The 13,741-nt window shown below is 37.5% G+C and overlaps 1 protein-coding gene across 5 annotated transcripts in view; it reads left to right on the top strand.

Moving 5' to 3' along the window:
- Positions 1–13,741, top strand: part of LOC114054304 (transmembrane protein 68) — a 38,841-nt gene that overhangs the window by 10,685 nt on the left and 14,415 nt on the right. For 3 of the 5 annotated variants that reach the window (XM_027877514.1, XM_027877512.1, XM_027877513.1), the window contains one exon: positions 12,621–12,788. The exons of 1 other annotated variant lie outside the window; for it this stretch is intronic. In XM_027877514.1, the coding sequence (XP_027733315.1) occupies positions 12,621–12,788 (168 nt within the window). Of the gene's footprint in view, positions 1–10,726; positions 10,848–12,620; positions 12,789–13,741 lie in introns of all 5 variants that reach the window. One more of the 5 variants, XM_027877517.1, reaches the window with a different exon arrangement.

The raw sequence follows: 13,741 nt of genomic DNA, 5'->3' as shown, positions 1-13,741 counted from the left end.
AATTTTGAAACTTGGAATAAAAGTAGAGAATTATTTCCAAATATGGGAAAAAGATCCCTTATTTTCCTGGAGGGATCATATTTCAAAGGTCAGTGAAACAAGGAACAACTTAACTCTAATGCTTATAGTCCAAGGGAGACATGAGCTCACATACCACAAAACCCATGATGTCCAGTTTACCAAAATCACTGATAAGTGATATGACTGCTCATTGTCAATGATCTTTGAAAGATTATGAAAGCTGGGAGAGGAGCCACATGATCAGAAAAAAAAGCAGATGTTTTCCTGATTTTTTTAAAAAAGGGAAGAGAGTAGAGTCTGTGGAGTAGGGTGGTGAGTTTGCCTTCAATTCCTAGCAAAATTCTACAATGTATTGATAGGATGGCAAGTATGCATCTACAAAAGGAAGTGGTTATCAGGAGCCTTCATGATTAATCAAGTTTTAATCAACGTGGTTTCATTAGTAGCTAATACAGCGCTATAAGGTTTGCAAAGAGCTTTACACATTTATCTTACTTTGTCCTCACAATAAACCTTTGAAGTAGGTTCTAATATTATCCTTATTTTACAGATGGGGAAGCAGATGAAGAGAGGTTAAGTGACTTGCTAAATAAGTGTCTGAGGCAGGATTGGAACTCAGGTCTTCCTGATTTAAAGTCTAACAATCATTCTTTGCTGCCTAGCTCCCTTCATTAGTTAACAACTTCATTAGCAGTCTACCCCTTCTCCCACTGGTAAGTTCTTCTCAGAATCTTTATTTTGAGGAAAGACCCAGACTAGCTATCTGTCATTCTCTGGATTTAGCCATCATATCTCAGCTGCCTGTACCCTCTGTCCCAGTGAGCCCCTTCTCCCATTGGTGAATTCTTCGTGCATCCTCCATTTTGTGGAAGGGCCCCAGACCAGCCATCCTTGATTCTTAGAACTTAGCCTAAGCTGCTTCCTGACCCAGCTTTAGGCCCTTTTTCCTATCTGTGAATTCCTCCTGCAACCTTCCTTCTGGGGAAAAGCCTAGACCAGACACTTCCTTGTTTTACTGATTTGGGCTCCCTGCTCCTGCTGTGGGATACCTCCTTCCTCCTCCCTAGCTCCCCACACTCTTCTGCTTCCCATTTATGTTTTATCTTTCCCATTTGAATGTAAGCTCCTTGAAGACTGTCTTTCTTTGTATAGGGATCCGGTGCTCAGCACAGTGCTTGGCACATAGTAAACACTTAACAAATGGTTGACTGACTGAAAAAGATCTTAGAGTTTTGTGATTTACAGGCTCAAAAGGAGTTAACATGTGGCCAGAAGAAGTCAATGTATTCTCCCACTGCACTGAGAGACAAAAGATTCAAGATTTGGAGGTGAATAGCCACATTATATTCTGCTCTGGTCAGACCACAACAGGAATAGCATTTAATTATGGGAACCACATTTTAGGAAGGACTTTGAGAAGAACAAACAATGCTGTGGGGCATAAACTCTCAGCCCTACTCCCTCCCCTTTACAACTCTATCCCCTTTATAGTATTGTCTTTCCCTATTAGAATGCAAGTTCCTGTAGGGAAGATAATAATTCTGTAGTGTTTGCTATATGCTAAGCATTGTGCAGTATGTTTTTTGTTTCTTGTTTGTTTTATTGTTATCCCCATTTTTACAGATGAGGAGACTGAGGCAAATGGAGGTTAAATGACTTGCACAGAGTCACACAGTTAATAAGTATCTGAAGCTGGATTGCTCAATCCACAATGCCACTAGCTGCCCCAGAGGCCTGGACTGTCTTGATTTTGTGTTTGTATCCCCAGGGCTTAGCACAGTGCTTGGCACATAGTTAGCACTTAATAAATTCTTTTTCATTCATTCATTCATAAACAGAAGGGGCTTAGGATAGTGGTGAAAGGCCTCATTCATACCATATGAAAATCAATTGAAGAAACTGGGGATGTTTTAGCCCTCAGTAGGGAAGACATAGTGAGGATGTGATGGCCATTGTTAAATATTGAGGAAGTTTCAGATGGAGGAATATTTAGACTTGTTAGTCTTGGTCTTAGATGGCAAAAGTAGTATTTTATAGATGTTGTGGAAAGGCAGATTGAGATTTGAAGTAGAATTGTTTACCTCAGGAGGTAATAGTTCCCCCTCATTAAGGATCTTCAGACAAAGTCCCACTTGTTATGAATGTTTTAGAATGGGTTGGAGGTGTGTGTTGGACTAGATGACCTCTGAGGTCTGAGGTCGCTTCAGACTCAGAGATGCTGCCCCTCAGCACACTGTAGTTTGAGGCTTCTTAGAGAATTTTTGTGTAGGTGCCGTGTACCACTGAGTAAAGGGTATATGTCTGTCTGTCCTCATTCCGTTTTCTACAGAGGTCAATCGTATTTAACTTTTCTAAGATTCTATTGATCTCCTTAACTTCTTTCTTGTTTATTTTGTGATTAGATTTATGTAGTTTTGAGAGGAGAAGGTTGAGGTCCCCCACTATTATAGTTTTGCTGTCTGTTTCTTCCTGTATCTCCCTGAATTTCCTTTAAGTATTTGGATGCTATTCCACTTGGTGCATATATATTTAGTAATGATATTACTTCATTATTTGTAGTACTTTTTACCAGGATGGAGTTTCCTTCCTTATCTCTTTTAATTAGATAAGTTTTTGCTTTTGCTTTGTCTGAGATCAAGATTACTACCCCTGCTTTTTTTTACTTCAGCTGAAGCATAATATGTTCTGCTCCAGCCTTTTACCTTTACTCTGTGTATATCCCTCTGCTTCAAATGTATTTCTTGTAAACAACATATTGTAGGATTATGATTCTTTTTAAAAATTAATTAATTTATTTTAGTTTTCAACATTCACTTTCATAAGCTTTTGAGTTTTAAATTTTCTCCCCTTCCCTTCCTGCCTCCCTCCCCAAGATGACTTGCAATCTGATATAGGCTTTCCATATATATTCCTATTAAACATATTTTCGCATTAGTCATATTGTAAAGAAGAATTAGAACCAATAGGAGGAACCACAAGAAAGAAAAACAAAACAAAACAGAAGAAAAAAAAGAGTGAATAGTGTGCTTCAATCTGCATTGAAACTCCATAGTTCTTTCTCTGGAGGTGGATAGCATTTTCCATCGTGAGACTTTTGGAGGTGTCTTAGATCCTTGCATTGTTGAGAAGAGCTAAGTCTAACAAAGTAAGTATCAAACATTGCAGAGGATTATGGTTCTTAATCCACTCTGCTATCTGTTTCCATTTTATGGAAGAGTTCATCCCATTCCCATTCACAGTTATGATTACTATCTGTGTCTTCCTCTCCATCATATTCTCTCCCCCCTCTCTTACCAGTTATTCTTTTTTGTCTCCTTTCTGCCTTTTCCTCCTCAATAGAGTTTTGCTCTCGACCAGCACCTCCTTCAGTCTGCCCTCCCTTCTATTACCCTCCTCTCTTTTCTTCCCCTTTACCCTTTCTACTTCTTCCCTCCCTTCTATTCATCCCCTCCTTTTTCTCTTCCCTTTCCCCTCCTACTTCTTGGTAGAGTAGATTAGATTTCTATACTTAACTGATTGTTATTCCCTCTTTGAACCAAATCTAATGAGAGTAAGGTTCAAACAGTGCTCATCTCCCTCCCTCCCTTCCCTCTACTGTATTTGGTTTTTGTGCTTTTTTATGTGATGTAATTTATCCTTGTCTGCCTCCTCCTTCCCTCTTCTCACAGTACATCCCTTTTCACCACTTAATTAGATTTTTTTACCATCACATCAAAGTCAACTTATACCCACATCCTTTGTCTAAGTTTACCGCCTTTTAAATGTCATAATAACATTACAGTTCTCAAGAGTTACAAGTGTTATCTTCCCTTGTAGGGATGTGAACAGTTTGCTTGTATTAATAATAATATGTTGTTGTTGTTATTGTTTTTTCTTTCTCTTTTACCTTTTTATGCCTCTCTTAAGTCTTGTATTTAAAGGTCAGATTTTCGGTTGAGCTCTGGTCTTTTCATCAGGAAGGTTTGGAAGTCCCCTAGTTTGTTGAATTTCCATCTCCTCCCCTGAAAGATTATGCTCAGTTTCACTGGGTAGTTGATCCTTGGTTGTAATCCAAACTCCTTTGCCTTACGTAATATCATATTCCACGCCCTCTGATCTTTTAATGTAGACACTGCAAGGTCCTGCAGTAATCCTGACAGTGGTTCCATGATATTTAAATTGTTTCTTTCTGGCTGCTTGTAGTATTTTCTCTTTGATCTGGTAATTTTGAAATTTGGCTCCAGTATTCTTTGGCGTTTTCAAATTGAGATCTCTTTTAGGAGGTGATTGGTGGATTCATTTGATGACTAATTTACTGCCTGGTTCTAGGACCTCAGGGCAGTTTTCTTTGATGATTACTTGAAGGATGTTGTCCAGACTCTTTTTTTCATCATGATTTTCAGGTAGACCAATAATTTTTAAATTGTCTCTACTGGATCTGTTTTCCAGGTCAGTTTTACCAATGAGGTATTTTACGTTTTCTTCTATTTTTTCATTTTTTTGTTTCTTTTTGACTGATTCTTGCTCTCTCATAGAGTCATTAGCTTCCACTTGCCCCATTCTAATTCTTAATGAGTTGTTTTCTTCTATTAAATTTTGTACCTCCTTTATCATTTGGCCCATTATACTTTTTAAAGAGTTCTCTTTTTTTTAAAATTTTTAAAAAAAATTTTTAACGTGTTTTTAGAACTTTGGGTTACAAATTTTCTCCTTTCCTCCCTTCCCACCCACCCTCATTGAAAAGGCAAGCATCTCGATACAGATTATAGATGTGTAGTCGTGCAAAACACTTCCATAGTAGTCATGTTGTAAAAAACTAAGTATATTTCCCTTCATCCTGTCCTACCCCCCATTTATTCTATTCTCTCTTTTGACCCTGTACCTCCTCAGAAGTGTTTGCTTCTGATTATCCCCTCCCCCAATATGCCCTCCCCTCTATCAACCCCCTGCTCTCTTGTCCCCTTCCCCCCTTATTTTCCTGTAGGGTAAGATAGATTTCCATACCCCATTGTGTATGTTATTCCCTCCTTAAGCCAAATCCTTTGAGAGTAAGATTCACTCATTCCCTTTCACCTTCCCCTATTTCCCTTCTACTGTAAAAGCCTTTTCTTATCTGTTTCATGTGAGATAATTTACCTCATTCTACTTCTCCCTTTTTCCTTCTCCCAGTATAATCCTCTGTCATCCTTAATTTTATTTTCCAGATATCGCCCCTTCATCTTCAACTCACCCTGTGCTCTCTATCTATCTATCTCTCTGTCTATCTATATATACATAAAAGTTTTTTTCCCTCCCACTACCCTAATACTGACAAAGGACTCATGAGTTACAAATATCATCTTTCCACACAGGAATGTAAACAGTTCAGCCTTAATAAGTCTCTTATGATTTCTCTTTCCTGTTTACCTCTTCCATGTTTCGCTTGAGCCTTGTATTTGAAAGTCAAATTTTATATTCAGCTCTGGTCTTTTCCTCAGGAATGCTTGAAAGTCCTCTGTTTCATTGAATGATCATTTTTTACCCTGAAGGATTATACTCAGTTTTGCTGGGTAGGTAATGCTTGGTTGTAATCCCATCTCCTTTGCCCTCCGAAATATCATACTTCATGCCCTCTGGTCCCTTAATGTAGAAGCTGCTAAATCTTGTGTTATCCTGACTGTGTTTCCACAATACTTGAATTGTTTCATTCTGGCTGCCTGCGATATTTTCTCCTTGACCTGGAAACTCTGGAATTTGGCTTCAATATTCCTAGGAGTTTTCCTTTGGGGATGTCTTTCAGGAGGTGATTGGTGGATTCTTTCAATTTCTGTTTTGCCCTCTGGTTCTGAAATATCAGGGCAGTTTTCCTTGATAATTTCTTGAAAGATGCTGTCTAGGCTCTTTTTTTGATGTTGGCTTTCAGATAGTCCAATAATTTTTAAGGTCTCTCTCCTGGATCTGTTTTCCAGGTCAGTTGTTTTTCCAATGAGATATTTCACATTCTCTTCTATTTTTTCATTCTTTTGGATTAGTTTTACAGTGCCTTGATTTCTCAAATTGTCCCTAGCTTCCAATTGCTCCATTCTAATTTTTAAGGAGGTATTTTCTTCAGTAAGCTTTTGGACTTCCTTTTCCATTTGGCCAATTTTGCTTTTTAGGGCATTCTTCTCCTCATTTGCTTTTTGGACCTCTTTTGCCATTTGGGTTAGGCTATTTTTTAGGGTGTTATTTTCTTCAGTATTTTTTTTTTTTTGGCAAGTCTCCTTAAGCATCACTCTCAGTTTTTCCCCTAGTTCTCTTACTTTCTTTTCAAAATCCTTTTTGGGCTCTTCCATGGCCTGGGACCAATTCATATTTTTCTTGGAGGCTTTGGATGTAGGAGCTTTGGCTTTGTTGTCTTCTTCTGGTTGTATGTTTTGATCTTCTTTGTCACCAAAGTAAGATAATATAGTCTGACTCTTTTTGCACTGCTTGCTCATGATCCCAGCCAATTACTTGAGTTTTAAACTCTTTGTTAAGGTAGGAGTGTGTTTCCAGTGTGAAGAATGTACTGTCCCAAGCTTAAGGGGTTTTGTGCAACTGTTTTCAGAGATACCTCTAGGGACCTGTAAATTTTCAGTTCTTCCAAGGTTCTGTGATCAAGGGCGAGGGGTTTATACCTTTGCTCGCCTGTTCTCTGGTCAGTGAGTGATCACAAGCACTCTTTTCTGTCTTGGAACTGTGAGGAGGACTTCCTCTCCACTGCCACTACAAGCTCCACCACATCAGAACTCCTCCTTGCCCCAGGACTGCCACCCAGAACTGTGACCCAGATCCAAGCAGGGGCAAAGCAAGAGAATCCTGCACCAGCAAAGAGATTCCTGCAATCTCCCTCTGATCACCCCTTGATTCCCCCTCAGTCTATGGGCTGGATGCTCAGGAGGTAGCCGCCGCTCCAAGTTGAGCTTGGGGAATGGGGCTGGGACCTCGCGCTTCTCTCTCTCACCTTAGAAACAGACTTTTCCTACTGACCTTCTAAGTTGTCTTTAGCATTATTGGGTTGAGAAGTCTGGAAACCATCATAGCTGCCTGTGATTCAGTCCTCTGAGGCCTGCTCCAGGTTTGCTGAGGCCTGTGTGCCCACGCCAAACTGCATTCTTCTCCCAGCTTGGCACGATATGCCTTTCTGATCAACCATCCAGGTTGTCTTGGGCTAGAAATTTGTTTCACTCTGTCTTTTTGTGGGTTCTGCTGCTTTAGAATTTGTTTAGAGCCATTTTTTATAGGTATTTGGAGGAGTTTGGGGGAGAGCTCTGCCATCTTGACTCCGCCAAGGTGGGGTTGGTCGTGGTGTTGGCACTTGCCTGCTTCACAATCTGGGTCTCAAGATCTCCCGCTGGAATGCTGAGGTGGGGCTTGCTGCTGGCTTGCTGGGATGCCTCCGGTCCTGTACTGTTCTACCTCCCTCAAAGGCGAGAAGGGCCTTTCCCATTAATCCCCTAAGCTTCCTGGACTACAAAGACTGCTATGCCCTGTCTTTTTTCTGGCCCAAGGTTTTTCCTGGATTGATGTTTTCTGGGCTTTCAGAGATCAGTGAGGGAGGGTGAAAGCGACTTACTTCTTACACTGCCATCTTGACTCCCGGAATCGGAAACACTGCCCATTTTTAAAATCTGCTTTTTCTGTAACAACTAAAGAGGAAAACAGATAAGCTAAGTTTATTAAATTAATAGTTTTAATTTATTGATAGCCTTCCTTAATATTGCTCCATTGTCGGTAATGGGGAATAAGGTACTTCAGCTTTGATATTTATTTTGCTTTGTTTTTTCTTACAGGTTGAAAGTTATGTCTATATAAGTAATAATTTTTTTTTTCTTTTATGGGAACTCAGAGAGCTTTACCTGTTTCATAATCATTAATTAATTAAGTCTCTAGATCTGCTATAATGGAAGAAACAAAAATGACCCACAGATAACTATGTATGAAGAAGGGAAAAACGTTGTGCAGTAGCAATAGAACTAGGTATTATAAAACAATCCACATTAATTAATACATTTCTTTTCAAAATGGTGACTTCAGATTGCATTACATTTTTTTTTAGCCATTATTTCCCATCTCTCTTCCTAATAAGGTCATTAGAGAGCACGGCTGCTATTAACTAATGCAGATTGCCTTTTTCTGAAGATAAAACCATTCATTTCACTACCTCTCTGAAGGGTATTAGTGTCCTCTGTTTTAAACATTAAAAAATGGAAGAGCAAAAAGATTAAATGAGTTGTTCAAAGTCATATAATCAGGGGAAGAGCAAAAATTAGAACCCAGCTCTTCCTTCTTTCTCCTATCTTGGACATCTAGATTAGGAATTCACAAAAATATCATATTATGCTACGATAGAGAAGAGAATTCAATGTATAGAAATGTCAGGGGCTTCCTGATGAATAATTTTTTCTTTGGTTCTTTGTATCCTTGGGACATAGCTGAGTTGTCTGATATACTAGACACTTAATACATGTTTGTGGAATCCAAAACAACTCATTGTCTTTCCCCAAACTATATCCCTAGTTTTAACCTCCACTAAAACCTTTGTAACCCTCACCCCTGGAGTTATCCTCAGCTCTTCACTGTCCGTCAGGCCCTTCATCCAATCACTTGCCAAGTCTTATTGAATCCACCTCTAATAACATCTCTTTTTTTTAATCTGTCCCGTTTGCACCACTCACAGGCAATTTTCCCATATTAGGCTCTCACCTCTTAACTTTACTGTTACTGTAATCTCTTATAACAAGTCTTCTTGATCATCTCTGTCCTTCAGTCCTTCCACATAGCTTCCAAATTGATGTTCCTAAAGCACAGGTCTGACTTAGTTAATTCCCTGTTAAGATAGCTTCAGTGGCTCCCTGTTTGCTCTAGCATAAAATTCAGATTCTCCTGTTTGACATTTAAGTCTCTTTTCAGTGTTTCCAGCCTACCTTTCCAGGCTTAGAGAATTAAACCCTTTCACGCACTCTTCAAGCTCCAGCCAAACTGGAGCAAAGCCAGAGTACTTGTTATACATTGTATACATTCACTGAGTGTTATGGGTTAGAAAGTACTTCAGTACCCTCTAGTCCAACCCACGTCTGGAAAGAACTCCTCACTTAATGTTTAATTTCCTCTTCTGTAAAATGGGGATAATAGGCACCTACCTTACAGCAGTATAGTGAGAATCAAAGGAGACAATATATAAAGACAATATATAAAGCAAACTTCAAAGTGCTACAGAAATGCAAACTATTTATCATTGTTGTTGTTGAGTCAGTCCATGAATAGCCTTGTTAGGAAGTTTTTCCTTTTATCAAACATGAATATGCCTCTCTGCAATTGCTACCCACATACCTTTGTATAGACTTTGTCTAGTGCTTCCTCCTTACCACGAGCTATAGAGTTCATAGTTTCTTTCAAGTCTGTTCATGTGCCATCTCTTACAAGAGACTTTTCTTGATCCTCTAACTTGTTAACCCCATCCCTAAATTGTTTGTATTCACTTTGCATATATTTTTTGTTTGTTTACCCTGAGGACATGTTTGCCACTATAGAACATAAACCTCTTGAGGACAGAGACCATTTTTGTCTTTTATCCCTACCACCTAGCACAATGTCTGGCATACAGTAGGCACTTTTTGAATGCTTACTGAATTGAATCATACCTCCTTGTATTTCTTTGTATGTAATGGCACATATACAGAGGTTCCAGCTCTAAATTTCAAACATTTTTAGGTCTGAAAAGCACATTGTTAGGGAAAACAGCTTAATGATCTACCTCACCTATTCTTTTGTCCACCTTCCCCCTTAAGTTGTCTTTGGAAGCTGAAGAAGAGATTTAGTGGCAAAGTTTATGTCTGATGATGGAAGAGATTCACAAATAGTAACTATTCTTATCTACCTGACACTCATAGTTTCACACTAACAAGGGAAAAAAATTCAAGGGTTTGAGAGTGGGTATAAGCCTCTTGCCAGGAAGTTGAGATGGGATTAGTTGAATGATGGAGTGAAACTATAGTTTAGATATAATTTCTTCTCTATTACGTCTTCTCATTTTCTCTGTCTCTGAACTCATAGGAAACCTCTACTACCGTGGGCAAGAATGCAAAATGGTAGGATATGTTACTTTGTATCAATTTTCCAATATCTTCAAGTGATAAGTCATTGAGATTCCAGCAAGCAAAATCATTAAGGAATAAAGGAAATTCTTCTTTTTTTTCTTCTGATGTTGGCTAGGAAAATCAACCAGACAATATTTTGAATCTACTAGAGATCCTTGAAGACTAACGGTGTTATTATGCATTGCAGCACTATTGAAATAAATAGCTTCTTATATAGTTGTACCTAATTTTTGACTTTTTGTTTAAATGAATAAAATTTGCTCATTTCTGAAGAGCACCTCTAAATATAATAAAACCATATTTGTTAAGCTCATAAAATAATTATGTTAATGTCTATATGATAGAGCTACTTAAAATATTTTAATTTTGTATTCTGGGACTCAAAAGAGAGATCTTTTTCTAACTTTAGCAATGACTTGGCAAGTAAGTCAGATATTTGCTGACTAAGGTACTTTCTGAGCTGTTTTAGTTTGGCAATTAATTTACATTGACTAATCTTCAGGGTGAAATTGTGTCAGTGTTAATGTCATTTATTCTGTACGTTTCCCTTTTTTAAAAAATACTTGCTTAATTAGGGTTCATTTGTTTTAATTGCGTTCTACATTTTCTGCATTTTCTCCATCAAGGATTATGAAATACCATACATGGACATTGATATCATATGGCACTGAAGAGAACAAAGACAGGAAAAACAGCCAGAATCGACCAACTTTATTTAGAGGAGATAGTTCTGGATGCAAGACAAATGTGAGGATACTAAGGGACTAAAATGCAAGGTGTCAGAAAGAGGGAAAATTAACAAAGGCATGGAAAAAAATCTTGGACATTGTTAATGCAAAAAAAAAGGTGACCAGTATATATGAAATCTTTATGAGAATCATCTGTGTATAAAGCAAGAGCCTTCTTGATGAAGGAGTTAATAAAGAACAAGGCTTTCACAGACTGTATTCAGTAGTGAACCATATCTTTGTTGTCTCATGTTTAACTGTAAGATACAAATGATATAAGATCCCATTGCTATTTATGTTTATGGATTACAATAGTAGCTTTTGATTCAGTAAACAAGACTCTTATCTTATAAGCTCTTTTACAGCTCTTATCTTATAAGCTCTTTTACAGCAAGGTAACTCCCATCCATGTATCAAGATCATTCAGGATTCCTTGGAGGTTATAACAAGAGAAATAACTCTGCTCAGTGTCCTTCTGATAATAAAGGAAGCATAAAATATGGAAATATATGGTTGTTAAAGGTATTTATTTGCCACTATGTTAGAGGAGGTCCAACACAGTCCAGGTCAAGGAGGAAATTCCCAGTGGATAGTGAGATCCTCCAGATGCTCCTGTTTTTAGATGAAATAGTGCTGATTGTCACAAGCTCCAAAACATTATTAGAGTCTCCTAGAAGAGGGCTATAATCACTCAAAAGAGTTTGGCCTTTCCATCTACACAGAAAAGACCAAGTGGATGAAGAATCTCTATTGTGCAGATTTTAACATGCATAAATGGATGGGTATACTCTATAGAGCTTGCACAAAAGTATGCGTATCTGGGACAGACAGTACAGGTGAACAATGAACTGGGTCCTTTGTTGAAAGAGAGTGGACCAGATTGATTTCAGGAAGTTTCAGTGCTTTTACTGACTCCAAGCTTTCCATGAAAGCGTAGGTCCATTACATTTTACCTGTTAGTAACTATATGTTAGAAAGACGTTGAACATCAATGCTTCAAAAGAACTAAAGATGAGTATCACATAGAAAGGTACATGATGGGTGTGAGCAGGCTGTAACACATAAGCAATGAAGTGCTCCAAAGAAGTACAGCAGTAAAAGGATGTCATTAAGGATGAAGTAAGATGTCATTCCTATATATTAGCAAAAGAAAATAGGTTGGTCATGTGGCAATAACTAGGGATGACAGATGGACATCCTGAGTACCTCTTTGGAATCCTCTTGATGTTGGGAAAGATCAAGGAAGGCCTTTAGCATATTGGGAATACCCCCTGCCTCCTTCTTATAGTAAACTTTGGTGAAGACATGGAGAAGAGTCACTTTGGATAGGCAGGCATTTGAATGTGTAGTGATCTACATCATTTCAGAGAATTTCCATATTGAGGAGGTCAGAGATCCAGCTGAATATATGAGTAGGGACTTGCTGTGTAGCCTTTAAATAAATTATCTTGTATGTAACAAGTTAGATTACAAGCTCTTTGAGTACAGGAATGTCTTTTGCCTCTTTTTGTATCCCCATTGCTTGACAAAGTGCCTGGCACATAGTAGGCACTTAATAAATGTTTATTAATTGATTCGCTTGTATAGTAGATAATCACAGGGGAGGTGTAAGGCTTAATTGATCTTGTAATATTTTCCCTTTACATCTCAAATAAGGAATTTGTTAATGAATTTTAAGTTGACAATTTAATTTATGATTTTCTTCTTTTAGGTAAGCAATTGGGGTTGTTTTAATCATCCTGATAAATGTTATTGTTAAATTCAATTAGCTTTTTTTTTTTCTTTCTGACAGGTTATGAGGTTCATGGGATAGAAAAAATACCAGAAAAAGGACCAGCACTTATTATTTTTTACCATGGGGCCATTCCTATAGATTATTACTACTTTATGGCTAGAATCTTTATCCATACAGGCAGAACCTGCCGAGTAGTAGCTGATCATTTTGTTTTTAAAATCCCAGGTAAATTTTAACTATAGCTTTAGAATATTGAGTTTCAGAACGATAATGGTTTAATTATAGGTGAATTTCACGGTGTAATAAAGTTAATAAGAGCACAGTTTAGGTTATTGTTTTGCATCTTATCATAGGCTGAACCGCTACATGAGATAAGTTTTGGTAGTAGGATGGAGACACAGTTTAAAAACTTACTTTTTCTCTGTAAAGGTCTATCTAATTTACTGATATAGAAAATTTTCTTCCCCTAAACAAACATTGCCAGATTAATATTACCACATTAAATGTGACTTTTGCTTTTGACTGTTTGAAGCTTAGCAGATTAGTTTACATTGAATTGACATGAATATATTATTATTGTCACTAATAATAGCACATTTATATAGTACTTTTCCAAAAAAAATTTTAACAACTGTAAGCTAGGTAGTAGTTCAAGTACAATTATTCTCATTTTACAGATAAGAAAACAGATTCAGGGAGTTAAGGGAATTTGAATTGCTCACAATCACAGATAGCTGATGTCCCTTATACAACAGGACCTATTATGTGGGGAAGAAGTGAAACAAATTATATAAAGCTGGTCAAAGAAAGTATTGCATTTTCAAATAGAATATTTCGATCCAGCCAGAGTAGGAGTAGTTTTGCTAGGGTTCATAGGATAGCTAAAAATCTGTAGGTTAAGATTGATACTTTTTTGGAGTAATTATGTATACCATTGTTAGATAAGTTAATTTACGTTGTGTTTTATTGAATAGCATTTGTATATCTATATTAGGTTATTTGCAGAATTTAAGGATGGAAGACTTAGATGTCCCATTTTTATTAGTCTTATTAGCAATGGATCCTTTTTACTTATCAAAATAATAATGTGGAAGTCTATAGATTTGACATTTCTACTAATTCTGTAAAACTGGCTTTTTAAAACTGACTCACCTTTTAAATATATTCTATAATTATTT

This window comes from Vombatus ursinus, unplaced genomic scaffold, assembly GCF_900497805.2.
Source record: "Vombatus ursinus unplaced genomic scaffold, bare-nosed wombat genome assembly UNPS02014812.1, whole genome shotgun sequence".
NCBI classification, from domain to species: domain Eukaryota; kingdom Metazoa; phylum Chordata; class Mammalia; order Diprotodontia; family Vombatidae; genus Vombatus; species Vombatus ursinus.
The sequence above is the reverse complement of the archived record's forward strand: the minus strand, read 5'-3'. Positions and strand labels throughout refer to the sequence as shown.